The sequence below is a fragment of the Acinonyx jubatus genome, chromosome D3 (genome assembly GCF_027475565.1).
Source record: "Acinonyx jubatus isolate Ajub_Pintada_27869175 chromosome D3, VMU_Ajub_asm_v1.0, whole genome shotgun sequence".
NCBI classification, from domain to species: domain Eukaryota; kingdom Metazoa; phylum Chordata; class Mammalia; order Carnivora; family Felidae; genus Acinonyx; species Acinonyx jubatus.
Window position 1 is genome coordinate 43531009 of NC_069392.1, and position 23913 is coordinate 43554921.

Here is a 23913-nt window from a genome sequence, read left to right on the forward strand (position 1 = left end):
ATGCATGAACAGGGGAGAGGCAGAGAGAGAGGGAGAGAGAGTCCCAAGCAGGCTCTATGCTGTCAGTGCAGAGCTCCACTTGGGGTTGGATCCCACGACCCTGCGATCTTGACCTGAGTCGAGATCAAGAGTTACATGCTTAACTGACTGAGCCACCCACGTGCCCTGTGCCATTAATTCTTTTAAAGTGCTCTTTCCAGCCCAAATGTCCATCAATGGATGAATGGATAAAGAAGATGTGGTGTGTATATATATATATATATATATATACACATATATATATGTGTATATATATATATGTATATATATATATACACATATATATATGTGTATATACACACACACACACATGCACACACACACACACACATACATATGATGGAATATTATTTGGCAATCAAAAAGAATGAAATCTTACCATTTGCAACTATGTGGATGGAACCAGAGGGTATTATGCTAAGTGAAATTAGTCAGTCAGAGAAAGACAAATATCATATGACTTCAATCATATGTGAAATTCAAGATACAAAACAGATGAACATAAGGGAAGGGAAGCAAAAATAATATAAAAACAAGGAGGGGGACAAAACACAAGAGACTCTTAAATACAGAGAACAAACTGAGGATTGCCGGAGGGGTTGTAGGTGGGGGGATGGACTAAACGCGCAAGGGGCATTAAGGAAGACTCTTGTTGGGATGAGCACTGGGTGTTAAACAGGGGATGAATCACTGGAATCATTATTGCACTATATGTTAACTAACTTGGATGTAAATAAATAAATTATAAAAAATAAAAAAAGTGCTCTTTCCAATTGGCTTAATAAATTATTGGCTAATATAGAATTCTGAACACAGGCAATATAATATTCTAAGTGGTTGAATTAGGAAGAAAAATGTGGAAAGTACTCTAAAGTTGGAAGGTAGTAGAATACTGTGAAATAGTCCATAAAAACTAAGACAAAGCCTCAGCTGCAATGATAGTCCCAAGATAGCTTCTTTAAGGAGTAGAAAATTTCCACAAACTCACAAGCTGTAGTCACAATTTGTTTGTATTAAGATTATTGGATCAGAAAATGACTCATGTACATATCACTTGATAATCAGCTATAGCCAATATAAAATCCCCTGCGAAAGTAGCTGTTCAAACATTCTGGTTGAGGATTCTATTTAGGAGTAGAAAAAAAATTGAATTTTAGGAAGTCATATAAAGAGATCATTGTTTTGGGATGCCTGGGTGGCTCCGTCGGCTAAGCATCTGACTCTGGATTTTGGCTCAGGTCACAATCTCAAAGCTCATGGGATCGAGACCCATGTGGGGCTCTGTGCTGACAGGGCAGAGCCTGCTTGGGATTCTCTCTCTTCCTCTCTCTCTGTCCTTCCCCTGCTCATGCTCTCTCTCTCTCTCTCTCTCTCTCGCTCTCTCTAAATAAATAAATAAACAGCGAGTGAGTGAGTGAGTGAGATATCATTGTTTTTAATGCGAAATGATGTGGTGTTGATAATGCTGGACTTTATGCTTTGAGTTTGGAGCGTTGTATCTGAAATTTTCAATATTATCACATTCAACAGTTTATTCAACAAGCTTTTAGTGAGTGCCTTGTGCTAGACACTGTATGTGTCAATGGGGAGATAAAAATGAATGAGGCATGATCTGTGCCTCTCAGGTCTCACAGATTAGAGGAATACAGGGATGCAGTAAAGACAAGCCACCGGTGATTTACTATATGTCACAATGACCACAAAGTGCCTACGCAGAAAGGGGGCAGCCATAATCTTGGGGGGTGCAGGGGGGTGGGTGGACGAAGAAGAGGGCTACTGTGTTTGAGACACATTGTGGCATTCTTTGCTGGTTTGGGGATGGATTTTACAGTCACTAGAATCACGTCAGTTGTGACTGTGGGCACAACCTGGGGAGCTCATGAGGACAGAACAGGTGCGGAAACCCCAGGCCAAGTTGTAGCCATCATGCGGTGCTTTCTCAAGTGAGAAAGGTTATTGACTCTGCCAGAAAGAAGAACCTTTTTCATTTGTTAGACATTCAAACATTTGTACACTGGAAGAGGTTCATCTCCTCTGCAACTTTCACTTTTGCCTCTGATGTAAACATGCTATGCTGGGCAAAAGCCTATGACTCCATTCATAGATTAAATTGTTGGCATATCTGTCATTGTGAAGACAGCATATTGGAAGGTGCTATACATACAGAAAGGGTGAGTTTATGATCTTAAATAATCTGCAGAAGGAAACGTTGGATATTCCCATATGTTTAGTTTTCTTTATGCCTTTGATCGCCTTCCTACCTAATTTTTTGAGCGCTTAATACCTCCTCTCTTCCTCCTCATCTCCTTTCCCCTTAAGAGCTGGCCTTAAGTAGAAATTTGTGTTTTTACTTATTTATCAAACAGTTCAAATCTGCATGTCGAGCCAGGCACTCTTCTTTATAAAAATCAACTTACTTAGCCAACTCACAATTCTTTGGGGATGGCTACTGTTACTACCACCCCCTTTTTACAGATAAGAAAAATGCGAGGTAGAGATATTTAAAAACTTGCTTGAGGACACACAACCAGAGAGCAAGCTGCAGAGCTGGGATCTGAACCCAGAGCTCCACACTCTCAACCTCCACGTGTGCTTAGTCTGGCCACAGTGCTAAAGTGAGGATATATTCTGTGCTGCCCACCAGCTCAGCCACTGGGTAGGCTCTTTCCTATTCACCAAGGCTTTTTCACTGCTGCTCAGAGCAGGCCGAGCTCTTTACAGAAAGATGCCTTTGAAATGCAAAGGTTGACAGCTTTATTTGTGGATCCACACTGTGGTTTTTGGCTGGAGTCGGCTGGGCACCAGCTCTGTGGTAGTCAGCCTTTAAAAATGGTGTAATATTCACACTGTTTTTGTTGGATAATTGCGTGCCTTTAATTTGTGGTATTATAAACAGAGCAGTAATCTGGTTTAGGAGTATCCAGAAAGTTATTTGATATCCATTAAGTCAAGTTGCTATTTTTATTCACCTCTGTAGAGGTGAATATTATTATGGTCCAGAAAAAGCAACACTGTAATATATTCTAATGGATGTATCCTGACAGATTGGGGGGGGGGGGAACTTCTGAAGAAGGTAAGGAACAATTCTGCTTCCTTCCTTAACAGGTGAGCACAATTTTCCCTTTAAATAGTATGACAGTTTAGCTTTCTTTAGAATATGAATTTTAAAAGGAAAAAAATCACACCTTTTTTAGTTCATGGATTTGAAACAGTGATTTTTTTTTAAAGACCTACTTAAACCACTGCTGCCTAAAATGTTTACCTTACTCAGAAATTCTGAGAGTTCAAGACATTTAAAAAGATTAAATCATGTCCAAATAATTATTTAGTAAATGTGAAGTCCCCATACAGTAACCATATGGGAAATAAGAATATTCATCATCAGTAGTTGCTTTTCATCAGTATCCTATGATTTAAAGTTACTTATTATACACTTATAGACAAAGAATAGGTTATTTAGATAGCATCTTCCATCCAGGCATTTCAGTGGTTTGCAAACTTGAGCCTGAGTTAACTGTTCAGTCTTTGGAGATGAATCATTCCTTTTGTTTAGCCCATTGGTATAGTATTTAGATTAACTTGTAGGTTTGTATTTAACCTGACAGAATCCAAAGAGCCAGATCAGACATATGCTAGCAGTCTTTCCTGGGGCCCTGACAGAGCTACACGCAGGGAGGAGGGCTCAAGTCATTAGTTTGTGATTAATGTTTGTGGAAAGTAATATTTCTACCATTTTATGGATGGAGCAACTGAGGCACTGAGAGGTTAAGTGGCTTGCCCTTGATCACAAAGCTGTTTAGTAGTTCCAGGCAAATCAGGCACTGATGCAAGCTCACCATGATTTTGCATCCAATTCTCACCAATTTAAAATTTTGCAAGTTACAGTTCCTGTACCTGCCAGTGGGCAGGTTACAAACCGGAAGTTGAAACTAACATGAGAGAAGGTTGACCATCATTTTCTCCAGGAAGGAAGCCACCAAAGTTTGCTTTGGCTAATGGAGCTGGCATGGGGGCTATCGACTCCATGGACCCAGCCCTCTTGGACTGGCTGGCTCTCTGCTGATCCCCCAAGGCTTCTGTCCATGAGGATTCAATCAGCTTCAGGGCTGCTGGCCGGGGTGGGGGGCAGGAGGACTGTAAATCTGGGAAAGCTGCAAGTATTCAGGGTCTTGAACTTTATCAGGTTTGAATGTGTGATTGTGAAAGTAAAGAGCAGAGAAATGACAGCACTCAGTAAATCAAATATAGAGAAGATCAGGACTGTCAGAGACAAGAGAAAAACAGGCTCTGGGCACAAACGCCACTGAAAACCTGCAGGCAGGAGGAGACTTTTATGTTCCCTCCAGACTGTGCCTTCTGAAAAACAAATCTCTTTCTCTGTCACTTTATCCAGAGAACGGTGCTCTTTGTTTTGTCCCATGGATTTCTCGCTTTAAGTTTTCATTATCGAAGTTTAGATCTTGTTTTAGAAGATGGGGTGCTATATGGGGGAAAAACCCCGACAACAACAGAAAGAAAATTAGTTGAAAAATGTCTGAAATGGCCTAGATTTTTCTCTATCAATAATGTGTTCCATAGCTTATGAGTGATCTTTAATATTCTATTCCTTAACAAAATACGACTGTAAATAAGTGTCCTGTATAAATAGTGATACCAAACTTAAAGGTGAAAAGTGTGAGGTGACCTAGTCAGATGACCAGGTCAATTTAATTAGTCCCCCCAACCCTTTTATCTAATGCCAGTCCACAGGTTCCCCTCCTTCATGGCCCCATCTGTTAACTCACTCCTATCTGCTGCCAGAAAGAAGGGGGGAGAGGGGGGTGTGCTGTTGCCAACCAGGATACTTTTCTCAAGGGATGAGCCTCAAGATTACTATCTTCATCCTGGAGAAGAGGCTGGAGTCTGCTGCTGGGATTTGCAAGGGAGAACAAGGAACGTTTCTTCTTCAAAGGAACCAAAAGCAAGTAAAGAACTATGTTTGTCTCAGCCACACTTTCCTACCATAATGCAATAAATAAAATCCTCAGTGCTGGTACCTAGAAAAAGCCCGAGGCCTCTAATGAATGGCAAGACTCAAAGTTGAATGGGTGCTGAAAGAAGTTCTTTCTTGGAAATTAATTCGCTCCAGGGAACAGCTGGGTCACACAAGAAATTGAAATTCGGTGTAGTATATGTGAGTCTATTACAATATAGATATTGGTAATAATAGTTCACACTTAACATAGTGCTTACTATGTGCCAGGTACTCTTGGTACTTTCCATTTAAGAAATCTTTTAATCCCCTTAAACAATCCTATCAGGGAGTTACTTTTATCATCCTCATGTTACAGATGAGAAAACTGAGGCACAGAGAGGTTAGGCAATTTGTCCTGGTCACACAGTTAGAAAGTGGCAGAATTAAGATTCCAACCCAGGCAATTCTCTTAGTCTGTGAGCCAGAGTGACTCGGTTCTTTACAAACTCACTGTGAAGCCTAGAAGACAATATGAGCCTGGGTAAACTCTTCTAGGGAAAGGCTCAAACACCTCCCTCCATCTTTGAAACTGTGGTACTTTGCCTAACCGGCTCCACAGAAGTCCCAAACTTCTAGACTGTAAACACTTCAAAACTAGGAGCTAACTCTTCTAGTTCTCTTTGTGCAGTATATATACTCAGTAGTGTTGTTGGGCAAGCGCAGGAAACTGGAGGGCTGCATATGGGTAGACAACTCTCGGTCCTGATTCTCTGCATATTTGCAACATAACTGAATGCAGAGGTCATAGTTCTGGGTGGCAAATGCAGTAATTTTTTATTTGGGGGGCATTTCTCTCCCCTTTAATTGACTCAAGGAGGAGCATTAGTTACTTAGCAAATCTCCAAAAGCTTATCACCTCCTTTTCTGCTCCCTCTTAGCAACATTACCCCCTCCCCCCCAACCAAGAAAAGAGAAACAGAAAGGTCTCTGAGCTGAGACAGCTCTGGGGCAGTAGCATCTGGACTCTGACCCTAGAATTGGCATTATCTGCACATCTAGTGATACCAGCAAAATTCACGTCTTTCATGTCTAGTGTGTTGGAAATTTCTGTCTCTTTCACCTTTGGGGGAGCAGAAATGATCCCTTTCCTTCTGATGCTCTGGTTTTTCCTATCCCCCCCATTCCCCACCCCGGAGGGGTGGCTGGATGAGGGGGAAAGATTAGATGAGGTGGATGGCTTTGGAGTTCACCTTATTTGGAGGAAGGCAATGAGAAAAGGGAGTCATCTTTAACTTCCGGGACCCAGCATGAGGTGACAGACAGAAACCGAAGATGTTAGATTGCCTTTGGAATTCAGAGTCCTGTCTCCAGCTTCACCATAGAACAGAAGGGGACAGCACAAGATCTAAGAGGAATGAATCCCCGTTGCAGGGAAGCCAGCGCTGTCTCTCTAACCTGCCACCCCTGAAGGTTCTTAACTACTCATGTTGCAAAGTGGCAGAAAAGGCTTAGGTGAGACTAGAGTCCGGGGGAATGCTACATCTACTTAAGGGAAGAAGAAATGGCTCAGTGCGGAGACCTCCAAAACGTGGCACCTGACTCCCCAAGCCCCCTCTTCAGTCCTGGATCAGGAAAGTGGATAGTCCTGCCTCTCTTTAGTGAAAAGGATCACCCCAGGGGCAGGGCCTCGGCCCAGCTGGCAGCCCTAGGCTTTGTGTAGTTATGCCAATAGTAATTAATAATGATAATAAACACCGCATTTCATAACCAAACCCAACCTGGGGATGACCGACGGATTGGACCTCTGCCTCCCACCTGCACGCTCTTCATTTGCGAGTCCACACCCGCCGCATTGGCCTCAGTCTAATTCAGCTGTCCAGTTCCACCCATCGGTTCTGACCGGGGTTCCAAAGAAGGGCTGCTCCAGACAACCAGAGATATGGAATAACATCGCCCCTCGGCAAAACCCCAGGGAGTGGGAGGTGGGAAGGTAGAATTATTCAACATCAGAAAATAATCAAAACGGGACGGCAATTCAGGCCCCAGTGAGCTCGGTTTAGTTTTTCTGGCAAGTGCAGGGTGTCTGTTTTGGGAGCCCAACTCCGTCCGGCCTGGAGTTCCACGGACCCCGGGACCCAGGCAGCCTGGGGACCTCCACATTCCCGGTGCAGCGGACACAGGTCCCGCCGGGCCCGTGGAGGTGTGCGCCAGTGAGGCCGCGATCTCAGGGTGTCAGGGCGCAGCCAGGCCGCGGGAAGGGAGGCCGGCGCCGGGTGGAATGTCTTTATCGGGATCAGAGAGCCACAAGCTTTTCCTCCGCTTCTTTAAGCGATCACGGATAGACACCTTTCGATCTTTTGTCAGGCATCTTGGCCCTTAATAGCCAAATTTATTTGGGTTAAAGCGGCCTTGGGAGAAGCCGGGAGGGAAGATCTTTCGTCGGTCATGGGTGGCCTAGATAACAAGCTTTAAAAGAGAGAGGGAAGAAGAAAGTAAAAAGGTTAATGGATGAGGGGAGGGCTAGGAGGCGCCCAGCGTGGGGCTTTTACAGCGACCCTTCTCTGGTCGCCCGCTTATCGCGGCCCTAACTTACCCGCGGCGTATGAAGTACATTAAGTCACGTAAACAGCGCGCGGGGAGGAATGCCACCGCGGTGACCTCTCCGCGCCGCGCTGGCGGCCCTGGGCGGTGCGCTGGGGGCGGCCCGGGGCTGCGGGGCGAGGGGCCGCCGGGCCGGGCCTGCAGCAGCCGCGCGCGCGCCGGGACTCGGTGCCGACCGCCCTGGCCCGGCGTTGGCGCGGCAAGTTCCCAACTCCTGGTGACCAGCGGGGCGACGGGGCGGAGAGCCGGACGGGGGGGGGGGGGGGGGGGCGACCCGGGTTTCTAGGCTGCGCAGTTCTCGAGCTCCCGCCGCCACCACCTGACTTTCCTAAAGAGTGTTTTTGGGCTACCGAGAATTAAAGAAAAAGAGAGAGAGAGAGAGAGAGAGAGAGAGAGAGAGAGAGACAACCCGCCCTCCCCCACCCCAAACACCGCCTGGACTCTCTGGACGCGCTTGCATTGGATTGGCAGCCGCTGAGTCCGGGGGACAGGCCGCCCCAACCCGACTATTGGGGCAGGATGCTGGCTAGGGTGGGGCGACCCGTGTCCTTCGTCAAAAGCGTCCCAGGGACAGCAAGAAATACGGTAACGGCAAGAAGGCCCCAGGGATCTTTTTTAAAACTCTCAATTTAAAACTACGTTTTAAATCAGAAATTGTATTCTTTGTATTCTTTCTTTCCGAAACCTCGCTGGAGCAGCCGGGAGCTTTGTGAACTGACAACTTATTGAGCTTAAGGTTTCGGGGGGCGGGTAAAGGCGTGTCGTTTCTCGGTCCTCACCCGGGTCTCGCCCTCCTCTGGAAACAGAGCACCACTGGGTTCCCAAACACCCCTTCGCATTTGGCAGCAAAGCCTCCGCCCCCTGCCCAATTGGCTGCCGGATTCCGGCTGGATTCGAATCTCAAATAGTAGTGTGGCGCAGCCCAAATAAATCAGCCTTGGGGACAGGTCGCATTTCGGAGCCAGCACCTCTCCGAGGGCGAGGAGGGCGGCTTGAGGACGGAAGGCTCACTCCAGAGGGGCCCCTCCTCGAGTCTAAATAGTCCGGGGAGAAATAATTTCGTTTCAGTTTAGTAAACCTCCTCAAAAAGGAGACAGACGGAAGGAAAAGGAAAGGAAAAAGATAAAGAAAAAACCGCGAAGAGAATAGAACTTCTAGCAGCCTATTCACTGGGGAATTATGGGGGACTTCTCTAGCTCTCGGGTTCCTCCCTAGTTTGGGGTGCACTTCTTCCCTCCGCATCCCTATTCTGCCCTCCTTTCTGGACCAGCTGGTGTGCTCCAAGGAAGCGCGGGACCCAGGGTCCCTTAGGGGTGGCTTTGAAAATGTGCCACTACTTCCGGGGGTGTTTTCCCCAGGGCCAAATCCAATGCATTGGGGAAATGGTACACTGGATGGGTCAGGCAGCCTTAGCTTGTTGTCTGGATAAACTCTACGGGTTAAACGGTTTTGTTTTATTTTTAAGCGAACTGAAAAGAAAAAAAAAGAAAAACCATTTTACTACCCCTTGTCTCCTTTAGTTGGAAAACCAGTCTAAAAAAAATTGTGACCGTGCAAAGGAGCAAATTGCAACTGCCCACCCTTGTTTTAGGCAATGTTAAAAAGAGATTGGGAATCTGGAAGGTAAAATCCCGGGCGCCTTCTCGAGCCATTTGAGACCGCACGTTGTGGGGTCGGTCACGGTCTGTCCCAGCGGTGTCAGGGCCGGTGCACCCTCGTACAGCTGCTGCGGAGCTGCGGGGAAAGCACGTCCCTGGGGGCTTAGCTATTGTCCAAGGAAATTCAGACACCTTCATACTTCCTAATATAAAGAAACACACACAACAGGAATCAGGTTCGGGTCTGGGTCTTCTCAGGGCTCAGGCTTGGAGGCCATTCACATCCTGTAATCTAACTTAGCCAGAGGATTTTTAAAAACACGTCCGCATTAGAAATCACCTCACTGAGATATGAATTAAGGAAAAAAAAAAAAAAAAAAACAACCTTTGCTTTTAAGAGTAAAACTGAGAAGCACTTGGCAACAGTTGGCCCCAAAGAAAATCAAATGTCCACAACGTTTCTGTAACTGCTTACAGATGAGCTTCTGAAAAAACGGAGTCTGTTAAAAACTTGGTCGGAAACTCATGAAAAACTCAAAAGAAAGTAGCTTTCAGCCCTGGTCGGAGTTAAGTGGCAGGCGGACGCCAGGTCAGCTCTTCTGCCAGTCGCATTCGATCGAACTCAGGTTAAAATTTAAAGCCCCTGAATCCTGCTCCGGTTGCCGATCTCTGTTCCAGAGTTTTCTAACTTCACTGGTTCCGATTGTGGCCACATCGAAACTGGGAACCGCCACAGTGATTGGGGGAAGCAAAGAGGAATGTAATAAAAGTGACTAAATTGGATGAGAACGGTTTATGGACCGTCTTAGTAGCAATTTAAAAGTCAGAAGTGTTTAGCAGCAATTTACAACGAAGAACGGAAAAAAATTAAAAAAAGAACTCTCTTCGACTTCCTCGATTCGGCGACCTCCTCCCCCTCATTGCCAGGGTCTGTCCCCTTCTCTCCTTACAATACACAGGTTCACAGCTCACTATTATAGTGAGGAAACATACTTTCAGCGACTCAGTCTCACGACCTCTCTAAACCATATTTTACAATGTCCCTACCTAACCCGGTTCAACTCTCTTAGTCTTGTCTTCCTTTTCCAACTGGAAAAACACAATATTAAAAAAGGAGAGAGAGAGAGAGAGAGAGAGAGAGAGAGAGAGAGAGAGAGAGTGCCCAAATGCTTTCAGGGAGACTGACCTTTAGAAAATCATTTACTTCGATTTACCTGGAAAAAAATTGTAAAATCCATTCTCACAAAGCAACTCCTCCTGCCCTAGTTAAAATTCTCTCTCCGCGGCCTTCTGGGGTCACGTCTGTCGGAAGAAATGTTTTTGTGCGCTAAAGGGAGCGAGACATATATCACAGCTCCTGCGGACCAACCTGCGGCCGCGCGCCTCGCTGCTGACAGATCGGCGCTGATAACCCTGCGACGTTCATTTCCAGTCCCTTTGCCGGCTCAGGACCATATCAGTTTGTACACAGTTGTGATAACCATTTGGAGGGAGAGAAGAAGGGGTGTGTATGTGAGGGTGGGGGTGGGGAAGCGGTACTTCCCGCTGGGTCCAGGGAAGTTGACCCCCCTCCCCCTTTCCAATGACTTATCCAAGACTTACCTGAAATTCTCCAGGATAAGCTCAGAGCAAACGGGACACCAAAACTTGGAGAGCATCTTGGGGCGCGACTGGGGTGGAAGCCCTTTTTTCCATCACGCGCACCTTCAGGGACTAGCCTTTAAGTACACCAGGACCCCGAATCAAAAGGTTTTTCCCAAAGGTTAGCTGGTGAGTGCAGACGTGAACTCCCGAAACCTCCTGGGAATTTATAGTCTGTTTCTAAAAAGCAGGGTAGAGATAAGAAGCTGGGCACTGGAGTTCCTTCTTTTCCATATATTTGGATCCTCCATCCCCGGTGGCCACCACGACCCGAGCCCCAGGGTCTCGAGAAGAGGTCGGGGAAAGTTTAAGGTCAGTCCCATACAGCTGCAGAACAACAAAAACTCTTCTAACGTGGACAGAAGAACGGGGCAGGCCGGAAGAGCAAAGCACTTTCCCCCTCATTCTGGGGGGCACGTTGACCCGAAAGCTGGCGCATCCCTCCCGCCGCGGTGGCAGCGCGGGGCTTTGCACAGCCACTGCTCCCCCCACCCGCCCCCGTGAGTGCGTGTGTAACTGGGGGCGGAGGAAAGTGCTGCGCCGCCGGATGGGTGTGGGTCGCCAGCCAGGTCAAGCCTTCCTCCCCCTCCGCCCCTCCCCGGGCGTCCCAGGGCTCTGCGCCCCCTCGAAGGGCTCGCCCCCACTCCCGGGAAGGTACTCTGGGCTCGGCCCACAACCGGAGGCTGAGCGGCGCTCATTGTCTGCCCTGGCGGCGCGTTCCCCTCCCCCCGCCGCCCGCGGTCCCCTCCCCACCCTCTTTTCTCTCCTCCCCTCACTCCCTCCTGCTCCTCCTCCTCCTCTTCACCTCCAGCGCCCAGCTGCTCGCGCAGCGCAGTTCCGACCCACAGCCTGGCACCCTTCGGCGAGCGCTGTTTGTTTAAGGCTCGGTGAGTCCAATCAGGAGCGCAGGCTGCAGTTTTCCGGCAGAGCAGTAAGAGGCGCCTCCTCTCTCCTTTTTATTCACCAGCAGCGCCGGGCAGACCCCGGACTCGCGCTTGCCTGCCGGCGCCCTCAGCCTCTCTCCGCGCTCAAGAGCGGTCTCCGCGGTGGCGGTTCTCCATGCGCAGCGCGCACCCGAGGTTCGGCTGCTTCCTCTCTTGCTCGGGCTCCCCTCTTTCCTCTCCCTACCCCCCACCCGTCACGGGCCCTTCAGTCCCGGACTCTCCGGCCCTCTGCGGGCCGCGGTCGGCTCTGAGGGCGTCTTCCTTCTCCTGTCGCGGCCGACTGTAGCGGCTCCCAGGTTCCTGGGACACCGCGGACCAACTTCTGCTGTCTCTTCCTCTCCCTGAAGCGCTTATCTGCGCACAGCCTTATCTCCGAGTTATCTGGCGCAAAGGGGCGGGAGCCGGCAGTCAGGCGAGCAGAGAGACTTCTTTCTTGCTATCTGGCCCGGGTCTGTGTGTGGGCATTAATTTTAGTATGGTTATCTCCGATGAGACGAAGCGATTTGGAAAAGTAGCTCCGAGGAGGCCCTCCCGGCTGCAGTTCGCCTCCCTTCCCCACTCCCTCCGAGTCTCCCCGTCTTTCTTCCTGCTCTCCCCTTTGGGGTGGCCTCGGCTCCGGGGCGGTCTCACACGCACCCCCCCCCCCCAACCCTGCATTTCCCCCTCCTCTGTGCTCCGCTCCACCCCGCTACGTCCGATTCCGGAACGGTCTGGCCTTTCCGCGGTTGGGGATGACCACAGGGTGGGAGGGGGTGGCTCAGCCGGCGTGAGCGCACGCGCTGGTGGTGCAAACTCGAGCCGTGTCTAAGGTGTGCGGCGCCACGGGGACTAGTGTTGGGCGTGAGACTCGGGCCCCGCGGGCAGCCAGCAGTGCCTGGGCCCGGAAGGTCAGAGACTGTCGTCTCCGCCCCGGCGCCCCACCTTCCCTGGGCTGAATTGCGCTTCTCTCTGGAGCTCGCACTGCGTCCCATCAAGCGTAGTCGGGGAAGCTCTGGGAAAGCCAGTGTGGGAGAACGCGGCGGTTTCGTTTTCGGGGACAGGTTGCCTTCCTTACGCTAACGATTTTCACGCGGGTAGACCTCACACTGAGGCACTCCGGGCTAGGGGCACGTGTAGCGAGGCGGGACAAGGCAGCGCCGACCAGCACAACTACTTCAAAAGTTCTTTTGTGTGTCATCGGCCGAGAGGGAACCACTTTGGGGCGGAAGGGAAACCTCCGCCAGGCTTCTCGTCACCCCTGGGATCTAGCGCGCCGCAGATGAAGGATGCTGCGGAGAGGGTGGGCGGGAGGACGAGGGGACCCAAGTGGTGCAGGCAAGGGAAGGCGGATATCCCGGTCCTGGGAGGACCCGGCGGAGACTGCCCAGGCTCCGTTCCCCTCTCCTTCCCCCAAACCCCGCGCCCAGGGCAGAAACGGGATGTTTGAGAAATCTCATTAGCTAGAAAAGGCAGTAGAGTGAGATGTGTGGCCTGCGCGTTTGTAACCCTTTTTGATTTCTCCTCCCGTCCCTGCCTCCCCTCACCCCGCCTCAGGAACTAGAAGTTAGCTTGGAGAGGCGCCGGACCGTGGATGGCCTTGACTGACGGCGGCTGGTGCCTGCCGAAGCGCTTCGGGGCCGCGGCTGCCGACGCCAGCGACTCCGGAGCCTTTCCAGCGCGGGAGCCCTCCACGCCGCCTTCCCCCATCTCCTCTTCTTCCTCCTCCTGCTGCTCCCGGGGTGGGGAGCGTGGCCCCGGCGGCGCCAGCAACTGCAGGACGCCTCAGCTCGATACGGAGGCAGCGGCGGGACCCCCGGCCCGCTCGCTGCTGCTCAGCCCATACGCCTCGCATCCCTTCGGGGCTCCCCACGGACCTTCGGCGCCCGGGGTCGCAGGCCCCGGGAGCGCCCTGTCGAGCTGGGAGGACCTACTGCTCTTCACTGACCTCGACCAGGCCGCGACAGCCAGCAAGCTGCTGTGGTCCAGCCGCGGCGCCAAGCTGAGCCCCTTCGCCCCCGAGCAGCCCGAGGAGATGTACCAGACCCTCGCCGCCCTCTCCAGCCAGGGGCCGGCCGCTTACGACGGCGCGCCCGGCGGCTTCGTGCACTCGGCAGCCGCCGCCGCAGCGGCCGCGGCCGCGGCCAGCTCCCCAGTCTACGTGCCCACCACCCGCGTAGGCTCCATGCTACCGGGCCTGCCGTACCTGCAGGGGGCGGGCAGCGGGCCCGCCAACCACGCGGGCGGCGCCGGCGCGCACCCCGGCTGGCCTCAGGCCTCGGCCGACAGCCCCCCGTACGGCAGCGCGGGCGGCGCGGCCGGCGGTGGGGCCGCAGGGCCCGGCAGCGCCGGCTCGGCAGCAGCGCACGTCTCTGCGCGCTTCCCCTACTCGCCCAGCCCGCCCGTGGCCAACGGCGCGGCGCGGGACCCCGGGGGCTACGCGGCGGCGGGTGGCGGTGGCGCTGGCGGCGTGGGCGGCGGCGGCGGCGGCAGCCTGGCGGCCATGGGCGGCCGCGAGCACCAGTACAGCTCGCTGTCGGCCGCGCGACCGCTGAACGGGACCTACCACCATCACCATCACCACCACCCGAACCCCTACTCGCCCTACGTGGGTGCGCCGCTGACTCCCGCCTGGCCCGCAGGACCCTTCGAGACCCCAGTCCTGCACAGCCTGCAGAGCCGTGCCGGAGCCCCGCTCCCGGTCCCGCGGGGCCCTAGTGCAGGTAAGGGGCGCGCCGCAGCCCGGGGGCCTGAAGCGCTGGGGCCTGCGGGAGGGTGTGGAGCAGCTGGTTGACTTGGGCCTTGTTTTTAGAGCTCTTCTGTCTGGGTGCCTAGAGGTCCGCCTGGCCCCAGGCCGGATTTGCAGAACTTTGGCAGGGCCACCCAGAGTCTGGCAGTGTTGATGAAGTGCTTCTATTTTGCGGATTGTTTCAGTTCCTTTCCACGAAGGAGACAAGGTGCGCGTATTCATCTCAGTGCCTTGGAGAAGCTCGAGGGACTTTAACAGTGAATGGGGTGGGCAATTGGAGAAAAAAAAAGCCAGGGAAGGAACTGACAGGGCCTGAGATCTGTCATAGACCCTAATTTGCCTAAATGGGAGAATGAGACTCTACTGGGGTGGGTAAGTTTAGGGGAGTGTTGGGCCCTTGATTCACCCTCTCCTAAAACACAGTCTCACCCAGTTCAGCTCTCCAGAGGGGAGGAATTGTGTTTTCCTCAAGGAGAGTATTTAAGAGCCCCACAGTGGAAAAGGACCTAAGGACCAAGTTGGCTTCCCCTTCAGTGGGAGGGAGAAAAGAGGGGGATACCTGGGCTGGTCAGCCTTCTGACTATCCCGAGGGAAAGCTGGTGGAGAGGCCCTTTGGTTGGACATCACCTGGGCCGTGGTGTCTGGGGCTGCTGCCCCTGTCTGCCCCTGCCAGGCTGGGACCCAGGGATCCTGGCACTCCCACATCTGTTTTTCCTCCAGAGTTCCGCCTACCGATTTTTCACCAGTTTTCCATGCCACCCATACTTTCATTCCAATGTCTGGGGGCAATTTTGGGTGAACTGGGAAAACACAGTTGTAAAAATACCTGGAAACACCCCATTTTTTCTGCTCAAGCAGAGGAGGTTATGAACTGTGTTAACCTGGCCTGACCACTCTGGCTTCTGTTCTCAGCTGCTGCAGTGTTCTGGGTACTTTGTGGTGCTTTTAGAGGTCTCTCGCTTTGTGTTTAACCCATTTGATAAACTGACAGACTCCTAAGACAAAACATTTTTGGGGGTGGGGGGGCTGTTGTTTGTTTGAGGCGAGGTGTGGGAGTCACTGAGGTGGCAAAGAGGCAGGAGGCACGTCAGCTTAAATTATCCTAACTGGTGTCCTCACACCCTAGGTCTGGGCTTTTCCTGGGAGCCTCAGTGCTCGGTTTTGGGACAAGTCTTCTGGGGCCCCTACTTAGTTAGGATCAACTGAGGAATTGCCAACCTTGTACTCAAAAGACACACTGGAAATGGCAGTGGCCTGAAAGTGAAGGATCTGACTTGAAAAGCCCTCCTGGTAACACTGGGAGGAGGCAATGGGTTATTTGGTAACAAGCCCTCCCTCTCTTTCTCTACCTCTTCTAAGACTCTGGTCTCAAAATTCCCTCTGCTTTCCTCTGGGAAGCTGGCCCTGGAGACTGTCTTCACTGTGGTGTAGAGTGGGTAGGGAGGGCCCTGTTGAGTATAGACTTAAGACAGAGCGCTGTCACCCTTTCTGTGGCACAGGAACCCGTGGCTGGCTCCCTGGCTGGAGCTGAGAGACTGGGAGGTGAGGAATCTTCAAAGCATAGGAAGGCGGGGGGGGGGGGGGGGGGTTGGTTAGGGTGAGGCTTTTGTCAGTCGGGAATCCAGCGGGGAATCCAAAAGAGTGTGTAGGGTTGGGTAGGGGCAACGCAGTGGGAGCTGGATCCTGCAGCTCTCCTTATCTCCTGACACACCTTAGTGTAGTCTCCATGCCCCTCTTCCCCTAGTCTTCCAGCATTTCACAGGACAGAAAGAGAAGTAGCCCAAAAGTCATAATCGGAGTCACTGGATGTTTTAAAGAAACTTATTTTGTATAGAAAAGCTTTTCAGAGGCAGTAAGGTGCAACAGTAGGCGAGTTACAAATTTCATTTTAAACCTAGCTTATCCTTTCACTAACTTTCACTAACAACAACCCAAAACTAGGAAGGGCTTGGGAACACCCAGCTTCTGCATAGAGTCTTTTAAGTCAGGAAGCTACTGAGAATCAGCCAGTCTGGGGTTGGGGGAGGCAAAAGACCTCTAATTTCGGTTGTCTTCACAGGTGTTCTCTTGCTAGAGAAACCTTGACCTCCAAAACCTCTCCTCCCAGCTTCCTAGCTAGATTCCCTGACTCTCCGCTTCGATTTTTTTCTTTTTTTAAACAGACTATTTTTGAAGGCACTCTTTAATAGATTTAGGCAGACAGCAGGGCTAAACCTTAGCGCTGAGCTCTCTCTACCTACACAGTGTGGAGGCCTCTGGGAACGTGCTCCGTACACCTCTCCCTGATTTTGATGGTGGGTAGGTGGTAGGGAGTCCTGGGGGGGAGTCCTCACAGCGCTACAGTCCTGGAGCCCAGCGCCCTCCTGAGCTCCCGAATTGTGTTCCATTATTTTCAGGGTCCTGCGACGGCATTCACTGGCTGTGCCCCTCTCCCCACAGCCTTTTTCTCCCCCGGGGATCCCAAGTCATCATATTGGGAGACGATAATGAATTGTGGGGGTGAGGGTAGATGGGGAAACTGGTGAATGAATGTCTAGCACAATCAAGATTTTGTAATTGTTAAAAAAAAAGTTTTCTTATTTTAGTCAAAGGATTGTAGCTGCTGGGTAAGCGGTAGGGAGAAAATGGGAGCTGTAGATTTGATTTAATTAAAAATAAACAAACTTTGGAAATTTTATTTATCCAAAGTGGACTTTAAGTTTTGTCTTTGGGTTTTCAGATGACTAAAGAGATTTACCTGGAGTGTTCACGCTGTCTTCTGGGAGTCTTTATTGTTTCCAGCCTGGGGGAAGGAGGCCAGGTATAGGGCTGGGTTCTCCAGGGAATGCCCCACTCCTCTATCAAGAGGGTCTCTGATAGGTAACATTTTAAAGTCAACAACTAAGACAAATACCTTGTTTAACTTCAGTGTCCTTGAAGTCCTGAGCATTTTACTGATTACCGTAGTCAATAGTGGCTTTTAGGGCGGAGAAGAATAAATCTTTGTGATGTGTTGTAAGTTGCTGTATCCCCATGACAACTTTGAACTCCAGTTATGTAGGATGCTAGTTTCTTTTAAACTTATTTCTTGAGGAGGAAGGAGACTTGTTTTGTAGGGCAAATAGTATTAATGGAATTAAAAACTATTCATGCCAAAGACACATTTAAATATCTTTACAAGTAGAGTGGTAGAAACAAGCTGTAAATTGCTTGGGAATGAGAAGGAATAGAAAGGTTTGCTAGCACACAACTTCAAATAAAACTTTAAAATGTAATGTTTATTTATTTTAAAAATTGATTCAGAAATGCTTCTTAAAGAAAGCCAAATTCGGACATTTAAATCCTCTATAAATAACCCTAAACAGAAGGATATTTTTATTTTTTACAAAGTCTATTTTAAAAGTACTTATTTAATTAATAAGTACCTATCTTATTTTATTTGTCTTTTGTACCTATCTCATTTTAGATAGTACTTATACATTCATAGTTAATCAATTTTTTTCATAGGTAATCAATTTAAGCAGATGTAATAAATGTTACAACCATTTATTTTCAAGATTTTTTTTTTTTTTGGTTATGAACAGGTTTAGGTTAGTTGTAAACACCAGAAACCACCCAAATAGCAAAATGACATAAACACAATTTAGATCGATTGCATGAATTGAAGTTTTAGTGTAGGAAAATAGGAAACAGTTTTATTTAGCACTGAAATGGTTTTAATAATGTTTGAATCAGTAAAATAGCAATCATTTGTAGAAATTTTGCAGATAGAAGCAGTTAGACCCACGTGGAAGTCAGAATGTTTTAGTGTTCGGTCCTTGTGGCATGAACATAAAACTTAACATTTATCTCTGTGTGTTAATGTTGGTGTCTTTTTTTTCCCCTTAGGAGACCTGAGTCACTTTCTAATCGATAAAGTGCTCAAGAACAGTATTTCTCATTTCACTTGTCTATTTTTTTTTTTTTAAAGAAAAGGAAGGGGGCAGATATAGTAAATACTTTAAATAAAAGTGACTTGGGATTTATAGAAATAAAAAAATTACTTGGGCCCTACTCTGTCCCAGGATATTTGTGGGTTGCTGCAGGGGTCAGTGATCCGTGTTGATATTGTATGGCTTGCTCAGTTTTGATAAGTGGCACACTGTAATTAAGATAGATTTCAGTTTTGAAACGCTTGGGAACAGCCCAAAAGGAGGGGTCAGGGGACCCAAAGTGACTTCCCCACAGCTCATCTCAATTCTGAGGTCCTTGGAGACAGAAGGAGGATGATTGGGACTCAGCCTTCAGCACCATATCCTCCTGCTCCTTTCCTGGGGTTTTACTGGTCACTCCCAGGGCTGCAGAAGTATTGGACAAATGCTGAACCAGAGCAATAGTGACCACAGCCGGCTCCTGGCTTGGCTGCGGAGCAGAAAGATCCGTGGGGAAGGGCGCGGGCGGGGAGGCGGGCAGCGCGTCGCCAGCACGCGGCCAGGGGTACTGGGGGTCTTCCGGGGGAGCCCGGGGAGGGCAGGGAGCAGCGCGACCTCACCCAGCCTCTTGTCCCCGCTCTCGTCGCAGACCTGCTGGAGGACCTGCCTGAAAGCCGTGAGTGCGTGAACTGCGGCTCCATCCAGACGCCGCTGTGGCGGCGGGACGGTACCGGCCACTACCTGTGCAACGCCTGCGGCCTCTACAGCAAGATGAACGGCCTCAGTCGGCCCCTCATCAAGCCGCAGAAGCGCGTGGTGAGTGTGAGCGCCGCCCTCCCCTGCGGCCGGGCCCCGAGCGGCGCTCCTCCAGCCTCCCGGGCGCTTCCGGCTCGCCCCGGGCGCCCCCCGCGGGAACAGGTGCGGCGCGGCCCGAGGCCGCCAGGGTCTGCCGGAGCGCGGGAACCCAGCTGTCCCCTTCCTTCCTCGGCCACTTGAGCGCTCGCCCGCGCGCGCCCGAGTGGAGGTCGTCCTGAAACCAGCGTCTGGGGAACGAAGACAGCCTTTCCCCACATTTACACCTAGGAAATGATGTCTATAAAAGGGGGAGGGGGAAGGTGTAGGGAGCTACCATTTTCAAAATATACAAAAGTCAATATTTATATAAATCTAGATGTACTTGTAAATGCCCTAGAATATTTTGGAGGGAGACACAAGAAATTGGTCATGACTGTAACCTCTGAGTATACCGACCCAGGTCAGATGAAGATCTTTTTCTCTGTGTACTCTTTGGTGTGGTTTGGATTTTATTATGGAAAACTGTGCTGGTTTATACCCCCTCACCCTCCATAGAACATGACAACTGCAAATCCACATTCCCTTACTCTCCACAGCCTCGTCCTGGGTTCCTTTGATTTTGTTCCTTATACCTTTGGGTCCCTTCTACCTCTTCTGGGAGTGAGACAGATTTTAGCCCCCATTTCCATCCCTCTTTTGGATTGTCTTTGAGTTTGATGAAAATTTAACCTTAGTTATTTTGAAATCTGGCTGTTCAGAAAACTACATAGAACTTGAGAGAAAAATGCAGTCATGTTCTTCTCAAGTTGGGGATTTTCACCAATCCAAACACATTTTTAACTACGTTTTAAGTTATGGGAATTCTGATTTTCTTCAGGGAAAAATCCCTTATTGTTAGGTGTGGTTTTAGGAGAGGGCATTTACTGCCGTAGTGATTAGAGAGAATAAATGAAAATGTTCACAGGCCCCACTGTAAGGCTAACATTTGTTTAACCAAGCACTCAGGCTCTTAATACCTTTTAAAGTAAAATATTTTACAGTGAGATGCCAGACGTCTTAAGTATCCAAGTAATTTATTTAATTGTTATACTCTAATTAGCAGGAACAAATGCTACACATGTTGTTTGTGTTAAATAGATTAGGGTGAAATTGCATCACAATGGAAGTCTGACACCTTAAAGAGAAGCAATTAGTTTTATGGTTGTTTTGTTTTTAATGCATTTAAAATAAAGTGGCTGAGGTTAATTTAACGTGCGTATGTGCCTTAAACTTGTTATATAGCCTCCCGCAGCTTAACAATCGTCTTCAAAGGGCATCCTCAACTTCAGCGTCTGACTCCCTATGGTTTTCATTTCTTACGCATCATATTCAAAAAAGAAAAAGTAGTGGTCAGAAAATATTCCAGGGAAGTTCCCTGTTTCCGTGTATGAACAGTGAAACTGATTTTTTTTTTTTGAAAGGCACACTGAGCTGAATACTAGCTGAGTTCAGCAAGACGACATTTTCTTGAGATTGAAGGAAATACTGATAGAATAGTAGCCTTTTGGGTTCTAGTTGCATTCTAAATTTGATATAGTCACATCCATATTTAGATTGTGCCATTTTGCACACTTACTGGTAAAAATAACTGTTAGCAGAAAAGAGTTTTTAACATCTCTGAATCTGTTAGTTTTCCTTCTGTGTGGCAGGTGTTTTGGCAGTGACCAAGGTCAGCCATTGTGCTTTGTAAATGGGTTATAAATGATACCAATGGAAGGGCGTGTTCATCAATTAGTTCTTGTGAGTTTCTTATTTATGGTTTTGATGGATCTAGCTTAGTTCTCAGAATGTTGAACCCAAGTTTGTTTAGCCAGCAGTACAGAACCAATCACTGTGAATTTGAACTTGTAATATATTGCAAAATAAGAGATTTATGGTGTAACTTGAATTCCTTGTCAGTGATGAATATAACTGAGATCATTTGTTACAAGGAACTTTTATAACCCATTCACCTTCATTTCACATGTTTATGGAGACTGGCTTCACTTATGATTTGCAGTTGACAGTCATAAAGTTCTTTGTTATAATGGCAAATTCTGATAACAAGTTTACTTCACGTTGGCTTCAAATTCCACTGGAAACTGTCATAAATGACCTGTTTATAAAATGAACCTTCTTGTCCTTTGTTTAATGATTTCACATTTACACAGAGAAAGCAGTGCTCTCCTAGGAAATTATTTTATTTTAACCATAAAAGAAAAAAGAAAAAAAACCCCGATGCGTAAGATTTTCTGTGTTTTTATTGTTTTAGCAAAGCAGTTCCCCAAATAGTTTGCCTGTCAGCCAAGCATATTCACTTCAACCAAAAGTCAAATCTATTTTTTCTTAGCACTGACTTCTTAAAAATGTTGTAGCGCTAAGAGGCTTACTACCAGTGTCTCTTTGTTTTTATGACTTGTCTATAAAGAATAATGTGAAAGTGATACAATAGGATGTGAATTGTAAATGGAAAATTCAGTTTTATCTTTTAAATTTGCCAGCAAAGGATTTGAAAAATCTGTCCTTTCATCTGAATATTCAGTACACCCTCAATTCATATTTTTGTTATACATTCTTTAAAGCTATTCCTTTGTGAAATTAATCTATGTAGCTAACTCCCCAAATTCTGTTAACTTTCAACTTATTTTGGTCCTTGGATTTTTCCTCACAGCTTGTTTACTGAAGTCATGGCACTGTTTTTTAGTTGCCTATCTAGGTAATTCAATAACAAATTTAGATTTTGGCATTTTGGGGAGTAACTTTTACTAGCTTAAATAATCTCTTTATAACTTACACATAATAATTTAGACGAGATGAATTCCCTTTAAAGATATTATAGGCATAAAGGGAACATGGAAATCAGAATGACAGTGCCCTTTCTGATAATACCATTTAATCCTTTGTATGAACAAAAGTTGGGTATTGTACTGATAGGGTGAAGAAAATATATCCCTATCACTGTATGTAAGGTAATGCCAGCATTAAAACAATACCATCAAATTTGCTTATCCTTTGTAAAATGAATAATACAAAAGCTCAGCAGTCAACCGTGATAATTATAAGACATGTATTAAAATATATTTCTTTATAAAAATATTGTACATTTTCCAAGATCCGTTCCTATCAGTGTAACATATATAGGCCCTTCTAAAGTTTTTGGGTTGTTTCTCTGGATTTATCTGAGAAATAGACGTGGTTATCTCTAGTTTCCAGGTGAAGTGGAGACTGCACAAAGCCACTTAAGAACACTGGCAGGTATTTGTGATTTGTGATTGCATTTCATGACTTCTATCTCAGACCTCTGACAACAGTGAGCACAGTTATTGGCCAACATTGTGACTTCGTTCTGGTTATTCTATCATCTACGCTAATATGCTGGAGCAAACCAAACACACACGTGGGATGGAGCACTGCACCTGAAACTCCAGTTTCTTGGTCCAGAAAGGTCAATCTAATTACCCTTCAAATTCTTTTCCCAAGGGACCTTTGATTTATAATAAAGTACATGCTTGTTGATGACAGGGACACGCTGCATGGATGTACATAGCATATACATAAAATCACTTATACCTGTGCACTTACTGTCTTGTGCTACTTTTTAGCCTTCCTCCCGGCGGCTTGGATTGTCCTGTGCCAACTGCCACACCACAACCACCACTTTGTGGCGCAGAAATGCTGAAGGCGAACCTGTGTGCAATGCTTGTGGACTCTACATGAAGCTCCATGGGGTATGCCGCGTATTCTGCTCATGTGTATACGTGTTTAGGGTCTTATTTGTACATGGTTTTAGTCAAGAAAAAAATCAGCCAAGGAGAGGGGATGAAAGTGAAAAATCTGATTTCCTATGTACATGTTTTTGAATTTAGGATGTTATTAATTATAATATAAACTATTATCTCATATACTAGTAAGAAACAAAAAATACTGCCAATTGAACTGTCACACACATCCATTGTAAGACATCCCAATTTTAGAAATACTAAAATGTGAAAAATGTGCATTTTAGAGTTGACAACATGGTAGTAACCTTTTTAAAAAACTGTATATTCAAAGGAAAAAAAGGCATGGAACCAACTAGAAATGCACAATAACTATATCTTTGACATTTGGGGAATGCAGCAAGTACTTTTATGCAAAGGAGCAATAATATATTTGGTAGTTATAGTTAGCAACATTCTGTTACTCATTTTAAGCATAGCACAAAATATTATAAACACATTAATCTTAAAAAGGAAATTAACCTTGTATGTGTAGGAGAGAGAGAACACATGATCTCTTTGAAATAAAAATATGTACTTCTTGGTTTTACTCTGTAATTGAAGCTGTTTAAAACAATAAACAGTGAGTTGAGGGAATAAATTTTCCCTGGCAAATAACCCCATTCTCTCTGAGGGAATCTGCATTTGATCGGGAAAGAGTAGCCTTTGTCCAGGTTGGAATCTGTTGCGCATGTATCAAAATTGGACTGAAATTCATGCCAGCTTCTTTTATAAATGAGGGCTTTCAGTACCGATGTTGAGTCTTTAGTTAAAAGTTGTGTTTTCTTCCATATAATGTTAAACTTAAGGCCTATATGAACATTTTTTTTAGGTGCCTCGACCGCTTGCTATGAAAAAAGAGGGAATTCAAACCAGGAAGAGAAAACCTAAGAACATAAATAAGTCAAAAGCTTGCTCTGGTAAATACAGTAAAATGCTATTTGATTGTA

At 47.7% G+C, this 23913-nt stretch overlaps 1 protein-coding gene and 1 long non-coding RNA gene across 9 annotated transcripts in view; one reads left to right on the top strand and one right to left on the bottom strand.

Annotated features, from left to right (window-relative positions):
- LOC113602211 (uncharacterized) overlaps positions 1 to 11613 on the bottom strand; it is a 38723-nt gene extending 27110 nt beyond the window's left edge. For 2 of the 4 annotated variants that reach the window (XR_008291782.1, XR_008291781.1), the window contains exon 1: positions 10795 to 11611. This is a non-coding gene — a long non-coding RNA (uncharacterized LOC113602211). Of the gene's footprint in view, positions 1 to 6808; positions 7460 to 10794 lie in introns of all 4 variants that reach the window. The other 2 variants (XR_008291783.1, XR_003423588.2) reach the window with 2 other exon arrangements.
- Positions 11614 to 11631: 18 nt separating this feature from the next.
- The window catches only part of GATA6 (GATA binding protein 6), a 75660-nt gene continuing 63378 nt past the window's right edge, over positions 11632 to 23913 (top strand). For 3 of the 5 annotated variants that reach the window (XR_003423587.2, XM_053206264.1, XM_027068626.2), the window contains exons 1-5: positions 11727 to 11912; positions 13311 to 14476; positions 19042 to 19208; positions 22808 to 22933; positions 23796 to 23883. Coding sequence is in view for 4 of the 5 variants with exons in the window: in XM_053206264.1 (XP_053062239.1) it covers positions 13348 to 14476; positions 19042 to 19208; positions 22808 to 22933; positions 23796 to 23883 (1510 nt within the window). In the remaining variant the exon portion in view is untranslated. The other 2 variants (XM_027068627.2, XM_053206263.1) reach the window with 2 other exon arrangements.